At 39.7% G+C, this 13,516-nt stretch overlaps 1 protein-coding gene across 1 annotated transcript in view; it reads right to left on the reverse strand.

Annotated features, from left to right (window-relative positions):
• The window catches only part of PYGB (glycogen phosphorylase B), a 70,962-nt gene that overhangs the window by 27,355 nt on the left and 30,091 nt on the right, over positions 1 to 13,516 (reverse strand). The window contains exons 6-11 of the mRNA XM_070734696.1: positions 9,258 to 9,369; positions 7,312 to 7,394; positions 6,179 to 6,322; positions 4,337 to 4,429; positions 2,798 to 2,944; positions 1,165 to 1,328 (exon numbers count right to left, since the gene is read on the reverse strand). Of these exons, the coding sequence (XP_070590797.1) occupies positions 1,165 to 1,328; positions 2,798 to 2,944; positions 4,337 to 4,429; positions 6,179 to 6,322; positions 7,312 to 7,394; positions 9,258 to 9,369 (743 nt within the window). The remainder of the gene's footprint in view (positions 1 to 1,164; positions 1,329 to 2,797; positions 2,945 to 4,336; positions 4,430 to 6,178; positions 6,323 to 7,311; positions 7,395 to 9,257; positions 9,370 to 13,516) is intronic.

Here is a 13,516-nt window from a genome sequence, read left to right on the forward strand (position 1 = left end):
AGAAGAAGGACTGTGAATTGCCTCACAGCTGCAAGCTAAGTATCACAAAACTGATAAGGGACTTGTACAAATTACCAGTTTGTTTGGAGACGAGTGCTCTTTGCTATACCAAAAGAGGGCTTGGTTTAAGTGAATTTTCATTATAAAGAACATTGTTTTGAATTTTCAAACGTGTGTGTCTGAAATTTGTTCCTGTGAATTTTTGGGAGGATTCTACCAGAGAGCCCGACAGAACACCAAAGTATTTGTGTTCTGTCTGAAAAAACATTGACAAAGTGAAAGCAATTTAATATCTTCAGATATTCAGGATTACAGTTCCAAATGTACTTTGCAACAGAACACTGATTCATAGAGATTGAAATGGAAGCCATCTGGAGGTTACTAGATTATAATCTAGTATAATTATTAATTATCTGCCCCTGAAAATGGATTATGCCCAGGAAATGTATCAAAATGAAGAAATGTTTGGGAAATAATTCATAAGCAGAAAGCTTGCAGGTGATGGAAATGAGAGGTTTTAAAGTGAGACATGATAACTATTGGATGAAGCAGACAAGTTCTATGTAGCCAGCAATAGGATGAGATGAACTTTAACATTCTTTTAAAATCCTATGCCTCTAAAAATGGGGAACGTTGTCTCCATTAAAATCATTCAAGCTGCATATACTTAAGAATTACAGGGAAGGACTAGATTAAATCCCGTTTCTAGACTTGTTAGGTTTCAATGTATGGGGAGTCTTCTATTATGTAAATTTGAAACCGAAATGCAAATTGAGGAAATCAATTTGTGCTGACTATACAAACTAGCCTTAATTCATTCATTCAATTCCATTCATTCATTCATCCAATCCATTCATTCATTCAATTCATTCATTCATCCAATCCATTCATTCATTCAATTCATTCATTCAATTCATTCATTCATAATTTGTTAAAACTCAATGTCTATAATTTGTCCTCTCACTACTAAGCACTTCTATGCAAAATTAATACGATCATTTATTTTAATAAAATAAATAAAAAATAAAATCAGATTTGGAAGACAGCAGATATGTATGAGAAAAAAGGGCAATGACTGCTTCTTAGATCAGTGGCAGTCTATGGAGAACACCAGGATAGATAGCTTACTTATAACTAAGTAAAAGAGAAACAAGCAGGACTCACACAGAATTCTTCACAATGTTTGAGTGAATCTCAGCCACTCCATTGACTGCATGAGAACCAATGACACACAGGTGGGCCATATTGATCCTCTTGCAGTCTCCTTCCTCAATCACAGACATCCTTCGGAGGCGGTCAACATCTCCAGGAAAGAGAGAAGCCACACGCTGACAGAATATACAAAATGATGGGAATGTTAGGACAACAAAGTAAATCGTATTTCATGATAAATTCTTTTAAACTGAAAAACATGAACAAATCCTCCAAAATTCAGGAGAGTTGAAACTTTTACTGCTCTTCCCAAATGTTCCCCTCCATTTATTTTAAAGAATATCACTATCCCCTAGAAGGGCCAGTTCCATCAGAGTTTTGACATCCATCATTTCATACTCTTGAACTGTTTCAAATGCAGGATTTGAATAGTGTACCTTCTAACAAAAGAGCTATTCAAAGACGATATCAATGACATTGAAAAAGATATGATAGGCCATACTACAGGCACCCTTAAATGTATTTATATGGTCAACTTATCAGCTTCTAAGCCTGACAGTTTTAGCAGGGTTACACAGATTGCTACTTTCCAGAAGTTTGGTGCTGTCAGCAGCACTGAATTGTGGGCACTGAAATACAAGAAATATGAAGGTAGCAGCTGAATGACTGTTTGTTGCAAGACCACAAGAATCTGAAGTCTAAACATGATTGTTTCCACCCATGCTATTATTCTATACACTTGCTAGAGCTAAATACTGGCTCTTTGCTATGCAGCAAGGTGGCCAGAGAACGGTCAACATGGCATAAAAAAAGGATAGCTAAACAAATTCAATAAAACCGCCATGTCTGATATATGTATTCATTCGACTACAAGTGACAAATTAAGTCTCTTCTGGTTTGCCATTTGATATCTCAGTGAGCTTGATCTGATGCTAGCAACGTAGGGTCACACATATTAAGCATCTACCTGCAAAATAATGTTCAAAGCCACACAAAATGGGGAAAAAATACTTTTAAAATGGCCAAATTCTTACATGATCACCAAAACGAAGTTAGTGAAATCTTATGACAGCACTAAAACTTTGCATTATCTTGAGACTTCCCTTCCTTTCTCAGGGACACTGTGTGAGATCATGAGGCTATATGATCTTCTGTCGCACAAATCCCAGCGACCAATTAGGTCCCACAGAGTTGGCCTTCTCCGGGTCCCGTTGACGAAACAATGCCGTTTGGCGCGACCCAGGGGAAGAGCCTTCTCTGTGGCGGCCCCGGCCCTCTGGAACCAGCTCCCCCCAGATATCAGAGTTGCCCCCACCCTCCTTGCCTATCGTAAGCTCCTTAAAACCCACCTCTGTCGTCAGGCATGGGGGAACTGAGATATTCCCTTCCCCCTAGGCTTATACAAAATTTATGCATGGTATGTCAGTATGTATGATTGGTCTCTTAAATTGGGGTTTCTTTTTAAAATTAACTTAAATATCAGATTTGTTTATATTGTTTTATTACTGTTGTTAGCCGCCCCGAGTCTGCGGAAAGGGGAGGCATACAAATTTGATTAATAAATAAATAATAATAAATAAACAGTTGCCAACCTATGGTATCCTCTTCTCCCAAGTCCTTTATTCCCCTCATTTAGATAACTTACATCCAAATGCTTTTGGTTGATAGCGTAAATGATCTCCAGGTGCCTTGGCAGGAGCTTCTCAAACATAGACACCGGCCAGCGCTCCAGGGCCTCAGGCAGCACTGTATGATTGGTATATGCACAGGTTCGCCTTGTGATTTCCCAAGCCTAGAACCAAGGAGACAAAGGAATTAGTGCAAATTCTATAGACTGAAAATAAATGGTCGTTAACTTCAAATAGCATTAATTTTTGTTACTTGCCATAGAGATTACATTGGTGCTGAGCTGTAACTTATCAGTTGCAGCCTCATTATTAATGAAAAAAGCACATTAATGAAATTACAATTCAATTGGTGATGTTACTAGAGCTAAATAGAGAGCTTGAAGTATTATAGGAGTACCTCAGTCATCGCATACAGAATCAAAAACCTGTCTCTGGGTCTAATTGTTTTAGCATGCAATGTCCTGTAGAGGTATCCCGAGGGAAGGAGTTGAAACAGTTTATGTCCAGAATGCGAGAGGTCTGTAGATAGTTTCTCAGCCTTCCTTCTGACCCATGCAATATTCAGGTCCTTAATGGAAGGCTGCAATTATTTTTGCTGCATTCCTAACTATCTGCTGAAGTCTTTGCCTGTTCTGTTTGGTTGCTGCATCAAAGCACAAATGTAGAAGCATAAATGGCAGACTCAATCGATCAACCAATCAATCAATCAATCAATCAATCATTTATTTGTGAAACATGAACAGGATAGTAGTTTGTATAAACATAAATAAAAAATAATGATAAAAAAGGACAATGGGACAGGGAGGGTAGGCACAGTGGGGCGTTTATGCACGCCCCTTACAAGCCTCTTAGAAACGGGAAGAGGTCAACTGTGGACAATCTAAGGTTAAAGTTTTTTGGGGGTTGGGGAAGAAACCACAGAGTCAGGTAGTGCATTCCAGGCATTTGTCAATCTATTGCTGAAGTCGTATTTTCTGTAGTCGAGTTTAGAACGGTTTACATTTAGTTTGAATTTATTACATGCTCATATATTGCTGCGGTTCCAGGTGAAGTAGTCATTAACAGGAGAGATATTCAATTCCTGGGGCAGTCTGAATTTTCTGAATTGACGCAGGAATGTTGTGCCTTTTAAATGATGGCTCTAATGCTGGTGTTCATTTCAAATTGGGGAGATTATAGAACCCATAAACTTGATGGTTTTGATATTGCGTTGTCTAGTATAGTAAGAGGTGGTAGAATAGGAAAATTCCTCCTAAAAACCACTCTCATCTCTACAATTTTAAGCATGTTCAGCTCCAGATTGTTCCAGCTGCCCCACAAGACCAATTGTTTTGTGTCTCGTCTATATGCAGACTCATCACCATCTCAAGTGAAACCAATAACTATTGTGTCATCAGTAACTTTTAAGAATCTATCTTCTCACCATACTGGCTTAAAATTCTGGAAAATGCAATTCAAGTAAATCAAGTTGAAGAAGGAGAATTTCTTGGCAGTTTCTGAGAAAAACTTTTAGAGGATCAAAAGTTGTCTCTTTCCAGCCTCCACTCAACTCTTACCTTATCCCAATCCATCTGTTCAACATCAACAAAGATTCTCATGAGCTCAGGAATGGAGAGAGCTGGGTGAGTGTCATTTAGCTGAATGGCAACCTGTAAAATGGACAACATAAACATTAATATGAAAATCTCCATTATTTCTGACCAAACAAAGTCCAGTGAGTTCATGGAGCACAGTGGAAAAATCTGATTTCATTTAATATTGATGGCTACTTGGTAAATCCAGACCAGCTACACTAAACTTCAATTCCTGGATATAAAAAGGAAAAAAATATTAAGGACTCTGGGGGAACTACGGGGTTTAGTTATACATAATCTGGCCAGCGGCCATGTCTTGGATTTGATATTTAATCAAGTTTTTAAAAATAAACTTTTAATCCCTTTTAAAAGCAAAGAAACAGAAAATTTGCTAAAGAAGTATTTAGGGCTGCTACTTAGAAAGTTTTTTTCAATTATTCATTCATTCCAAGCACATAATCTGCCAGACTCTCAATCTGTCCTTTTTCTCCCCCTTTGTGTAACGGTATCACTTCACTTTTCTAAAGATCTTAACTATTCTTTCCAAGTTGTCACAGCAGAAAGAAATAACATAATAAAAATGGCACACAATTTTCTTTTGAAAAAACCAAATCCTCATCCGAAAATCCATATTTGAAGGAAGATGATCATTCAAATAGGTAAAATATGTTATCTAATTTTCATTACTGGTGCTTATTGCTGAATTTGTGTTTGTGAATTTGATACCGTATTGAAGACAGTTTCACAAACTCCTTCATTACTCATAATATCCACCTTAAAAGGTCCAAGACAAAGGTGATTGGTAATTTTATAAAATCTGATTAAATTCGCAAAAAAATCTGAAAGTGTTTGCTAACATAGAATTTATTAATAATTTGTTGTCATTGTTACAAACATCAGGGTATTAAACAACAACAAAAATAAAAATTTAGTGTTAAGTAATGTTCTGGCTGTACTTTTCTTAACATCAAAAGACTATTTTGCACTTCGGGAAAAGGAATCCTCAATCTGAGTATTGTATCGGCAGTTCTGTGTTAGCAAATACTTCAGAAGAAAAGGATTTAGGGGTAGTGATTTCTGACAGTCTCAAAATGGGTGAACAGTGCAGTCAGGCGGTAGGGAAAGCAAGTAGGATGCTTGGCTGCATAGCTAGAGGTATAACAAGCAGGAAGAGGGAGATTATGATCCCGCTATATAGAATGCTGGTGAGACCACATTTGGAATACTGTGTTCAGTTCTGGAGACCTCACCTACAAAAAGATATTGACAAAATTGAACGGGTCCAAAGACGGGCTACAAGAATGGTGGAAGGTCTTAAGCATAAAACGTATCAGGAAAGACTTAATGAACTCAATCTGTATAGTCTGGAGGACAGAAGGAAAAGGGGAGACATGATCGAAACATTTAAATATATTAAAGGGTTAAATAAGGTCCAGGAGGGAAGTGTTTTTAATAGGAAAGTGAACACAAGGACAAGGGGACACAATCTGAAGTTAGTTGGGGGAAAGATCAAAAGCAACATGAGAAAATATTATTTTACTGAAAGAGTAGTAGATCCTTGGAACAAACTTCCAGCAGACGTGGTAGATAAATCCACAGTAACTGAATTTAAACATGCCTGGGATAAACATATATCCATCCTAAGATAAAATACAGAAAATAGTATAAGGGCAGACTAGATGGACCATGAGGTCTTTTTCTGCCGTCAGACTTCTATGTTTCTATGTTTCTATTAAACATTGTCTGGGAGAGAAATGAAGGTATTCTTTAAAATTAAAATGATTTATTTCAAGATTTGTACAAGCCCTCACATAAAATGTTCACCTTGTCGGGGAAGGTTTCAAAACAGGTCCTCACTGGATCACGGCATCCAAATTTGGAAGACTTGAATCGGCGTATGATGTCCTGGAGAGTGGCAGCTACCACAAAGTACTCCTGTTTCAGACGCAATTCCTTTCCTTCAAAAAACTTAGGAACACAGTGGGGAAAAGGGGGTTATATTAGTTTATGTCAGAAACAGAAAAATGAAGATACCAAAAGTAGGCAGGTTAATAATGGCAATGATCTGGGGGATCGTAAAAATCAAGCTCCTTTCCAGAAAAAAATGAGATGGACTTTGCCAATTTGGTTTAATCCTCAATGGTTTCCCTATCTCAGGTCCGTATTTTATTTATTTATTTTATTTATTTATTAGATTTGTATGCCGCCCCTCTCCAAAGACTCGGGGCGGCTCACAACAGCAAAACAGTACAAATCCAATATTTAAAAACAATTTAAAACCCTTAATATAAAAAAAACAATCATACATCTCAGACAAACCATACATAAAACATAAAACCATACATTTTAAAGAAAAGGCAGCCTTCTTTTAATACGTTTTTACGGAGGACAAACATAAACATTCAGATTCACATTTGTGGATCAGCACTGATTTCAAGAACATGAAAACACACTGAAAATAAATGGAACTTTAAGGACACTTAATTTTTCCTGAATTGTATATCTAGTCACCTGGACTTGGATATAGTCCAGTAAATGTAAAAGTCTGGGCAGAGGAAAAGTTTACTACAAAATGGTATGTGTATGCTGCTACTGAACAGAAATTTATTCAGAAGAACAGAGGAGGGAATGCAGGAAGATGGAACTAAGGAAATTATATTAAATAAATGCATGCACAGACATCACTTGTGACTTTCACATAGTTTCCATAAATTTCACTCTCCCTCTATATTATAGCCTCTATATGTTTCCTTCCACCAGGAGTGGTTTTTTTTGAAGATGGCGAGAAGTTCATCGGAGAAGTGGAAACTCAGGACTCCCACACATTCCCTCCTCTGTTCTTCCGAGACAGTCAGCAGAAAAGCAGCCAAATGAAATCCACAATTCACTTGTGGCCAAAAGAGATTTAATGCAGCACTTAAACTGTACTGACACTGCACAATGCAGCAGATACTTACATTATCATTGGGGTACAACACTCTGGATATGTTTTCTGCTAGGTTTCTATCCAACACAGCTTCGATATAATCACCAACATTAACTATGGAAGAGAATGAAGATGTATCTCAGAGTAGTTACCGCATTTTTTCAGACCATAAAACGCACCGGAGTATAAGATGTACAGTGTTCCCTCGATTTTCGCGGGTTCGAACTTCGCGAATAGCCTATACCACGGTTTAAAAAAAAAAATTAATTAAAAAATACTTCGTGGGTTTTTTCCTATACCACGGTTTTTCCCAGCTGATGACATCATATGTCATCGCCAAACTAATAATTTTTGCAAATAAATAACAAAAAAAATAATTATTGTTAATAAAGTGTCTTATTCAATGGTGAGTACCAGTAATAATGGTGAGTAAATGGTTGTTAAGGGAATGGGAAATGGTAATTTAGGGGTTTAAAATGTTACGGGAAGGCTTGTGATACTGTCCATCAGTGTTCCCTCTAATTTTTGGGGGGGGTTGGGCGGAAAAGTATAGTGTCTGAGCGGCAGTCCCTTCGGGACTGGGCGGCACAGAAACAATAAATGAATGAATGAATGAATAAACAAACAAACAAACAAACAAAAAACCCACCCTGTTTTGCCTCAGAGAATTTCAAAATAAAATACTGTACTGTGTGTCTATAACAGTGAGCTCATAATAGGGCAACTCTATCAATATCAAAATGCCACTTAAATAGTTGAGCTAGTTTCAAACTAGATTTTGATTTTCTTTCTCTCTTCCTTACTCCCATTCTTTTTCTTTCTCTTTTCCTTCCTCTCTTTTTTCTATCTGTTTCTCTCTCTTCCTCTCTTCCTCTCTCTCTCCTTCCCTCTCACTCTTTCCCTCTCGGCTTCTGGGCAGGTTTGGAAAACTCTGAGTTGATGATGATTTTTAAGTGAGTGATTGCTCACTGCTCAGCTTAGAGGGAACTATGCTGTCCATAGCCAAAAATGGTGTATTTACTTCCGCATCTCTACTTCGCGGAAATTCAACTTTCACGGGTGGTCTCGGAACGCATCCCCAGCAGAAATCGAGGGAACACTGTACCCGAGTTTTGGGGGAGGAAAATAGGGAAAAAACAACCTGACTACCTGGCTAGTCTTTAGTCTGGTCAGCTTCAGCACAATAGTCTGCTGGCTTTGAGCACAGGTATTTGCTCTTTTTATCCCTTGTTTGGGGATATAAAACAGTTTCTAAAACATTTCACTTCTATCCAGAAAGAAGCAATGAGAAAATCAGGCAAAGGGAAGATCGCTCTGCTAGCAAAGCACATGCTTCATTTGTTAGCACCTTATTAGGGATGAAAAAAGGCTCAGCTGATTGTCAGGGGAAGAGAAGTAAAGAAAGCAGGCAGAGGGAAGATGGCTTAGCAAGCAAAGCATGGAAGACCACGTTAGCACCTCGTTAAGGCTAAAAAAAGCTTAGGAAAAGCTACGTTTGGAGTATAAGATGCATCCAAATTTTCAGCCTTTTTTGAGTGGTACCTCTATCTAAGAATGCCTCTACTTACGAACTTTTCTAGATAAGAACCAGGAGTTCAAGATTTTTTTGTCTCTTCTCAAGAACCATTTTCCAATTATAAACCCGAGCCTCCAAAACCGTAACCGGAAAAGGCAGGGGGAAGCCTCTGTGGGGCCTCTCTAGGAATCTCCTGGGAGGAAACAGGGATGGAAAAGACAGGGAGAAGCCACCGTGGGACCTCTCTAGGAATCTCCAGGGAGGAAACAGGACCTCTACCCTCCCTGTGGTTTCCCCAATCGCACACATTATTTGCTTTTACATTGATTCCTATGGGAAAAATTGCTTCTTCTTACAAACTTTTCTACTTAAGAACCTGGTCATGGAATGAATTAGGTTCGTAAGTAGAGGTACCACTGTACTTATTATAACAAACTTTATTCATTATTAAGACTACTTACACTCTTCAAGGTTGAAATCGTTGGGTGCCTTGGCTGACCACAATCTCATGGTATTAACTGTATTGTTCTTGTATCCTGGAATAGGTGTATCATAAGGCATGGCAAGAACAACCTAATGTGGAGCAATAGATCAAATGAAGATGGGCTAACACAGTGACATAAAAATGATAATAAGTTGTAACTAAAGGGCACTGCAATTGTTCACTCAAGTGTATCTTGATCATTTTGTTTTTAAAAAATGTGATTCACAATTCCAAAACAGCCCAACTTAATAAATTTAAAAAACAATAGATATTAAACAGCAAAATAGACCCTTGTATCCTCAAAAGTAAAGCATTCCCAATAGAAAAAGCAGAGGAGAAAAGAAGATAATTCACGTCTCTCTTAAACTTGGCATTTAAAAAAGTTCAGTACTGGGGCTACGCAGGTCTTGCTAGGCGAGCACTTGACAGAACAAAGAAGGATTTGATGTTCTTTAACTTACAAAGGAACTTGGCACTTAGTCGCAGATGTTATTAAATGAAGCTTTCAGAGAAGACTGTTCTTTGAAGGGGCTGTGAGGGAACTTAATTATGTAATTCTCTCCACTCTTGGCAGTTTAGCAATCTTAACTTTCCTCTCTCATGGTCTCCATTATCTCCTAAAGAATGTCTTTGTTAGCAGAACAACGTAAAGAACAAAACCGCCACTAGGTTTCATGCAGTAGGCTAATTCAGAGCTACTCCGAAGGGCCTTGTGTGGTTCAGAGCAGAGGTGGGCTGCTAAGGTGGACCGGTGATGTGTGCTCACCCCCATGGCGCACCTGCGTGTCCGTGTGCAATTTCGCTACCTGCCCAGGTGCAGTAGCATAATTGCGCTGGACTCCGCTAGTAGTCAGAGCCATGGGGGCGAGCACACGTCATCAATCCACCTTAGCAGGCCACCTCTGGTTTAAAGTAAGCTACAACGCAAAGCCCAGATCCCTCCTCTGTCCATCTAGAGTTGCATTTCCCATCTGCTCTTGACCAGACTTGCTGTCCTCTTGCCTTTCTTTCTGGGTCATCTCTCTTCTTTCTGGGTCACCCACTCTTTCTTCTTCCCGTTGTGCCCAATTGTTTTCTTTCCTGTGCTTTTCCATCTAGCTCTCCAAGTTAATGTCCTCTTTCTTGGCTATTCCAAATTCCTTCTGACATGCCTGAATCAGTCTTTCCTGCCAGCTAGGTCTGATTCTTCCTAGTCTATTCATTCTCCCCCAACCGTCACTTGCAGCTCCCTCTACCCTCTGCCCAATCAATCTATCCAGCATGCACAAACAAAATGCACACGCACACACACACACACACACACACACACAACTTCACTGACCTGCTTTCACTGCTTTTCCCCAGCCTCCCTGTGATATGCTCACTTACTCGATTGCTTTATAGGCTGCAGGTTCTTTGTTCCTTCCAAACGGAGGAAAAACATATAATTTTTTAAAATGGGGACCATGAGACCAAGACTGTGTTTTACAGTCTCTTCTATTCTACTTTTTGTAAAAACAAAACAAAATCACGTCCTTGTTCTGGATTGGAAGGAAGAAGCAAGCTGCTTCTTTCATTTGTTCCAAAGCAAACAAAAAAGTCGAGTGTTTTTGGCATCAGTAGGAAAGTTTTGAAGGGACAGATTCTTTTCTTAGTGTAGTCACCATAATTTCTTCTAAAATTAGTAATGCAATTTAAGAACAAATATTAGAATATAAAAAATAACGTTAAATATAAAAAATAAAGCATAAAGAAAATCAAAATTTTAAAAAATAAATAACAAATAAAATCAAAGCCTAGTATAAAATGCAATTAAAAAAATAAATTTGTGCCCTCAGCCCCTTTTAAGAGCATGATTTTCAAAATGAGCCACAAAGCCCAATGCAGTTCAATAGTTGACAAACATTGGGCAATATTTCAAATATTGTTTTATTAGTTTATTGAATAAACCTTAAATATTTAAATTCACAAAGCATATTAAGCCAGAATAGAACAATATGGCCTGATTCTAGGACATTTAAAAATTTTTTTAAACATACTGATGTTTTAACCAAAGGGTATCTATGTGATACAGAATAGTGGTTTGCTGGCTTGATCCAAACAGGCTCTTCATAAGCATTTAAGCCACACAGGGTAGATTTGTTATACTCAAGTGAACATAATATTATTTGTAATACACAAGTAAATAACTGTGGAAGACTATTCAAATTGAGATCTAGTCCTGACTGACACAAGCTTGGCAAGTTGTTTTATCCAATTCTGATCTACTTCATAATAGCAGGAGTCTTGCAACAAATGACTTGATTTAAAAAAAAAACCCTAAACACCCATGTGAAGTCATATATCTCCTAACAAGTGAGAAAATGAAACACTGAGTAATTACAAATACCCATGGAAACTCGTGTATTCCTAAACAGTTGAAAAATAGCACCAAATTTTCAGTTTTGAATGTCTCTCTAATAATTTGTTTAGTCAATCTCTTTAAGGAGCACTGCTGTTTAAACCAATTATATGCTGCTCAGCAACAAATGTGGAACACCGTGGCCCATTTGTCTATGTGGAAAACATACAGAGGCTGCAGCCATAACAGGTCCAAATAAGGTTTGCAAGCACAGAAAACCATGTTTTAAATTGATCTGAAGGGTTTCTCATGTTTGCAAAGTAAATCCATTTGTTTCTAAAGTGCCATGGGTTATTCTGCCTTTAGAATTCACATGGCATTCAGAAAAATAAGATAGAATCTGGTGTTTTTTTTTAAGAACTGAAGAATTATCCAATCATTTGGATAATTAAAGACTTGTAATCTCGAACCAGTTCCCGTGTTTGTGGTGGACTAAGTCCATTGTTCTTCTACTTGCATAATAGGGTTTTTCTCATTTTTTTTTTTTTTTTTAGGTTAGTGACCAAAACACAGCTTTACTAATTTGATGTTTTTACGTGTTGCCTATACTCCTCGGGGATTATGGGGATTGTATTCTCAATATATCTGGAAGGTACCAGATTATTGCAGCAAATAAAATAAAATCTCTGCATCAATTGCATGGAATTTGATCTGATTTGGATCAATACATACAATGAATTGATGAAACAATTCATACAATGTTTGTGCAAGCATTCATATACAACTACAATTAAATTTGACTCAAAAAGGATCCTGTCTGATTCCCAAATAATTTAGAATGAAATTAACTTAAAAACTAGAATACAGTGATCCCCCGATCATTGCGAGGGTTCCGTTCCAGGACCCCTAGCAATGATCGGGTTTTAGCGAAGTAGCGCTGCGGAAGTAAAAACACCATCTGCGCATGCGCAGATGGTGTTTTTACTTCCGCAGCGCTAGCAAGGAGCCAAAGATTGGGGGCCGCGCGGCTGTTTTAAAACGTCGCCGCCGGCATGGGGGGCTTGCCAGCACCCCCCGGACCCCCAACCCGGGTTTGGGGGGCTGCTAGGAAGCCCCCCATGCCGACGGCGACGTTTTAAAACAGCCGCGCGGCTTCCCAACTGAGTCCCAAAGACAAACGTCAAAGGCGAACTTCCGCGTTTGTCTTCGGGACTCATTGGGAAGCCGCACGGCTGTTTTAAAACGTTGCCGCTGGCATGGGGGGCTTCCTAGCAGCCCCCCAAACCCGGGTTCGGGGTCTGGGGGGTGCTGGCAAGCCCCCCATGCCGGCGGCGACGTTTTAAAACAGCCACGCGGCCCCCAATCTTCGGCTCCTCGCTAGCGGGCAGGCAGGCGGCGGACAAGCCATTCGCTGGCGCCGCTCGCTCGCGCTTCCCAGCTGAGTCCTGAAGTCAATTCACTTCAGGACTCAGCTGGGAAGCGGCGAGAATGAACGGCGTGGGCGGGCGAAGGGCGGGCGCGCGGGCAGGCAGGCGGCGGACAAGCCGTTCGCTGGCGCCGCTCGCTCGCACTTCCCAGCTGAGTCCTGAAGCCAATTCGCTTCAGGACTCAGCTGGGAAGCGGCGAGAATGAACGGCGTGGGCGGGCGAAGGGCGGGCGAGCGGCAGCGAGGAGTTTGCGTGGGCGGTGGGGAAACTCCTCGCTGATGCCCGCCGCTCGTCCTCCCGCCAGCAAGAGGGGGAAGACCTAAGGAAGCCGCCCAGCAGCTGATCTGCCCGGCGCCATCTACGCATGCGTGCCCATAGAAAAAAGGGCACGCATGCACAGATGGTGTTTTTACTTCCGGGTTGCAAAATCGCCATATAGCCATTTCGCAATGATCGGGATCGCAATACCCGGGGGATCACTGTAATTCA

The sequence above is a fragment of the Erythrolamprus reginae genome, chromosome 1 (assembly GCF_031021105.1).
Source record: "Erythrolamprus reginae isolate rEryReg1 chromosome 1, rEryReg1.hap1, whole genome shotgun sequence".
NCBI classification, from domain to species: Eukaryota; Metazoa; Chordata; class Lepidosauria; order Squamata; family Dipsadidae; genus Erythrolamprus; species Erythrolamprus reginae.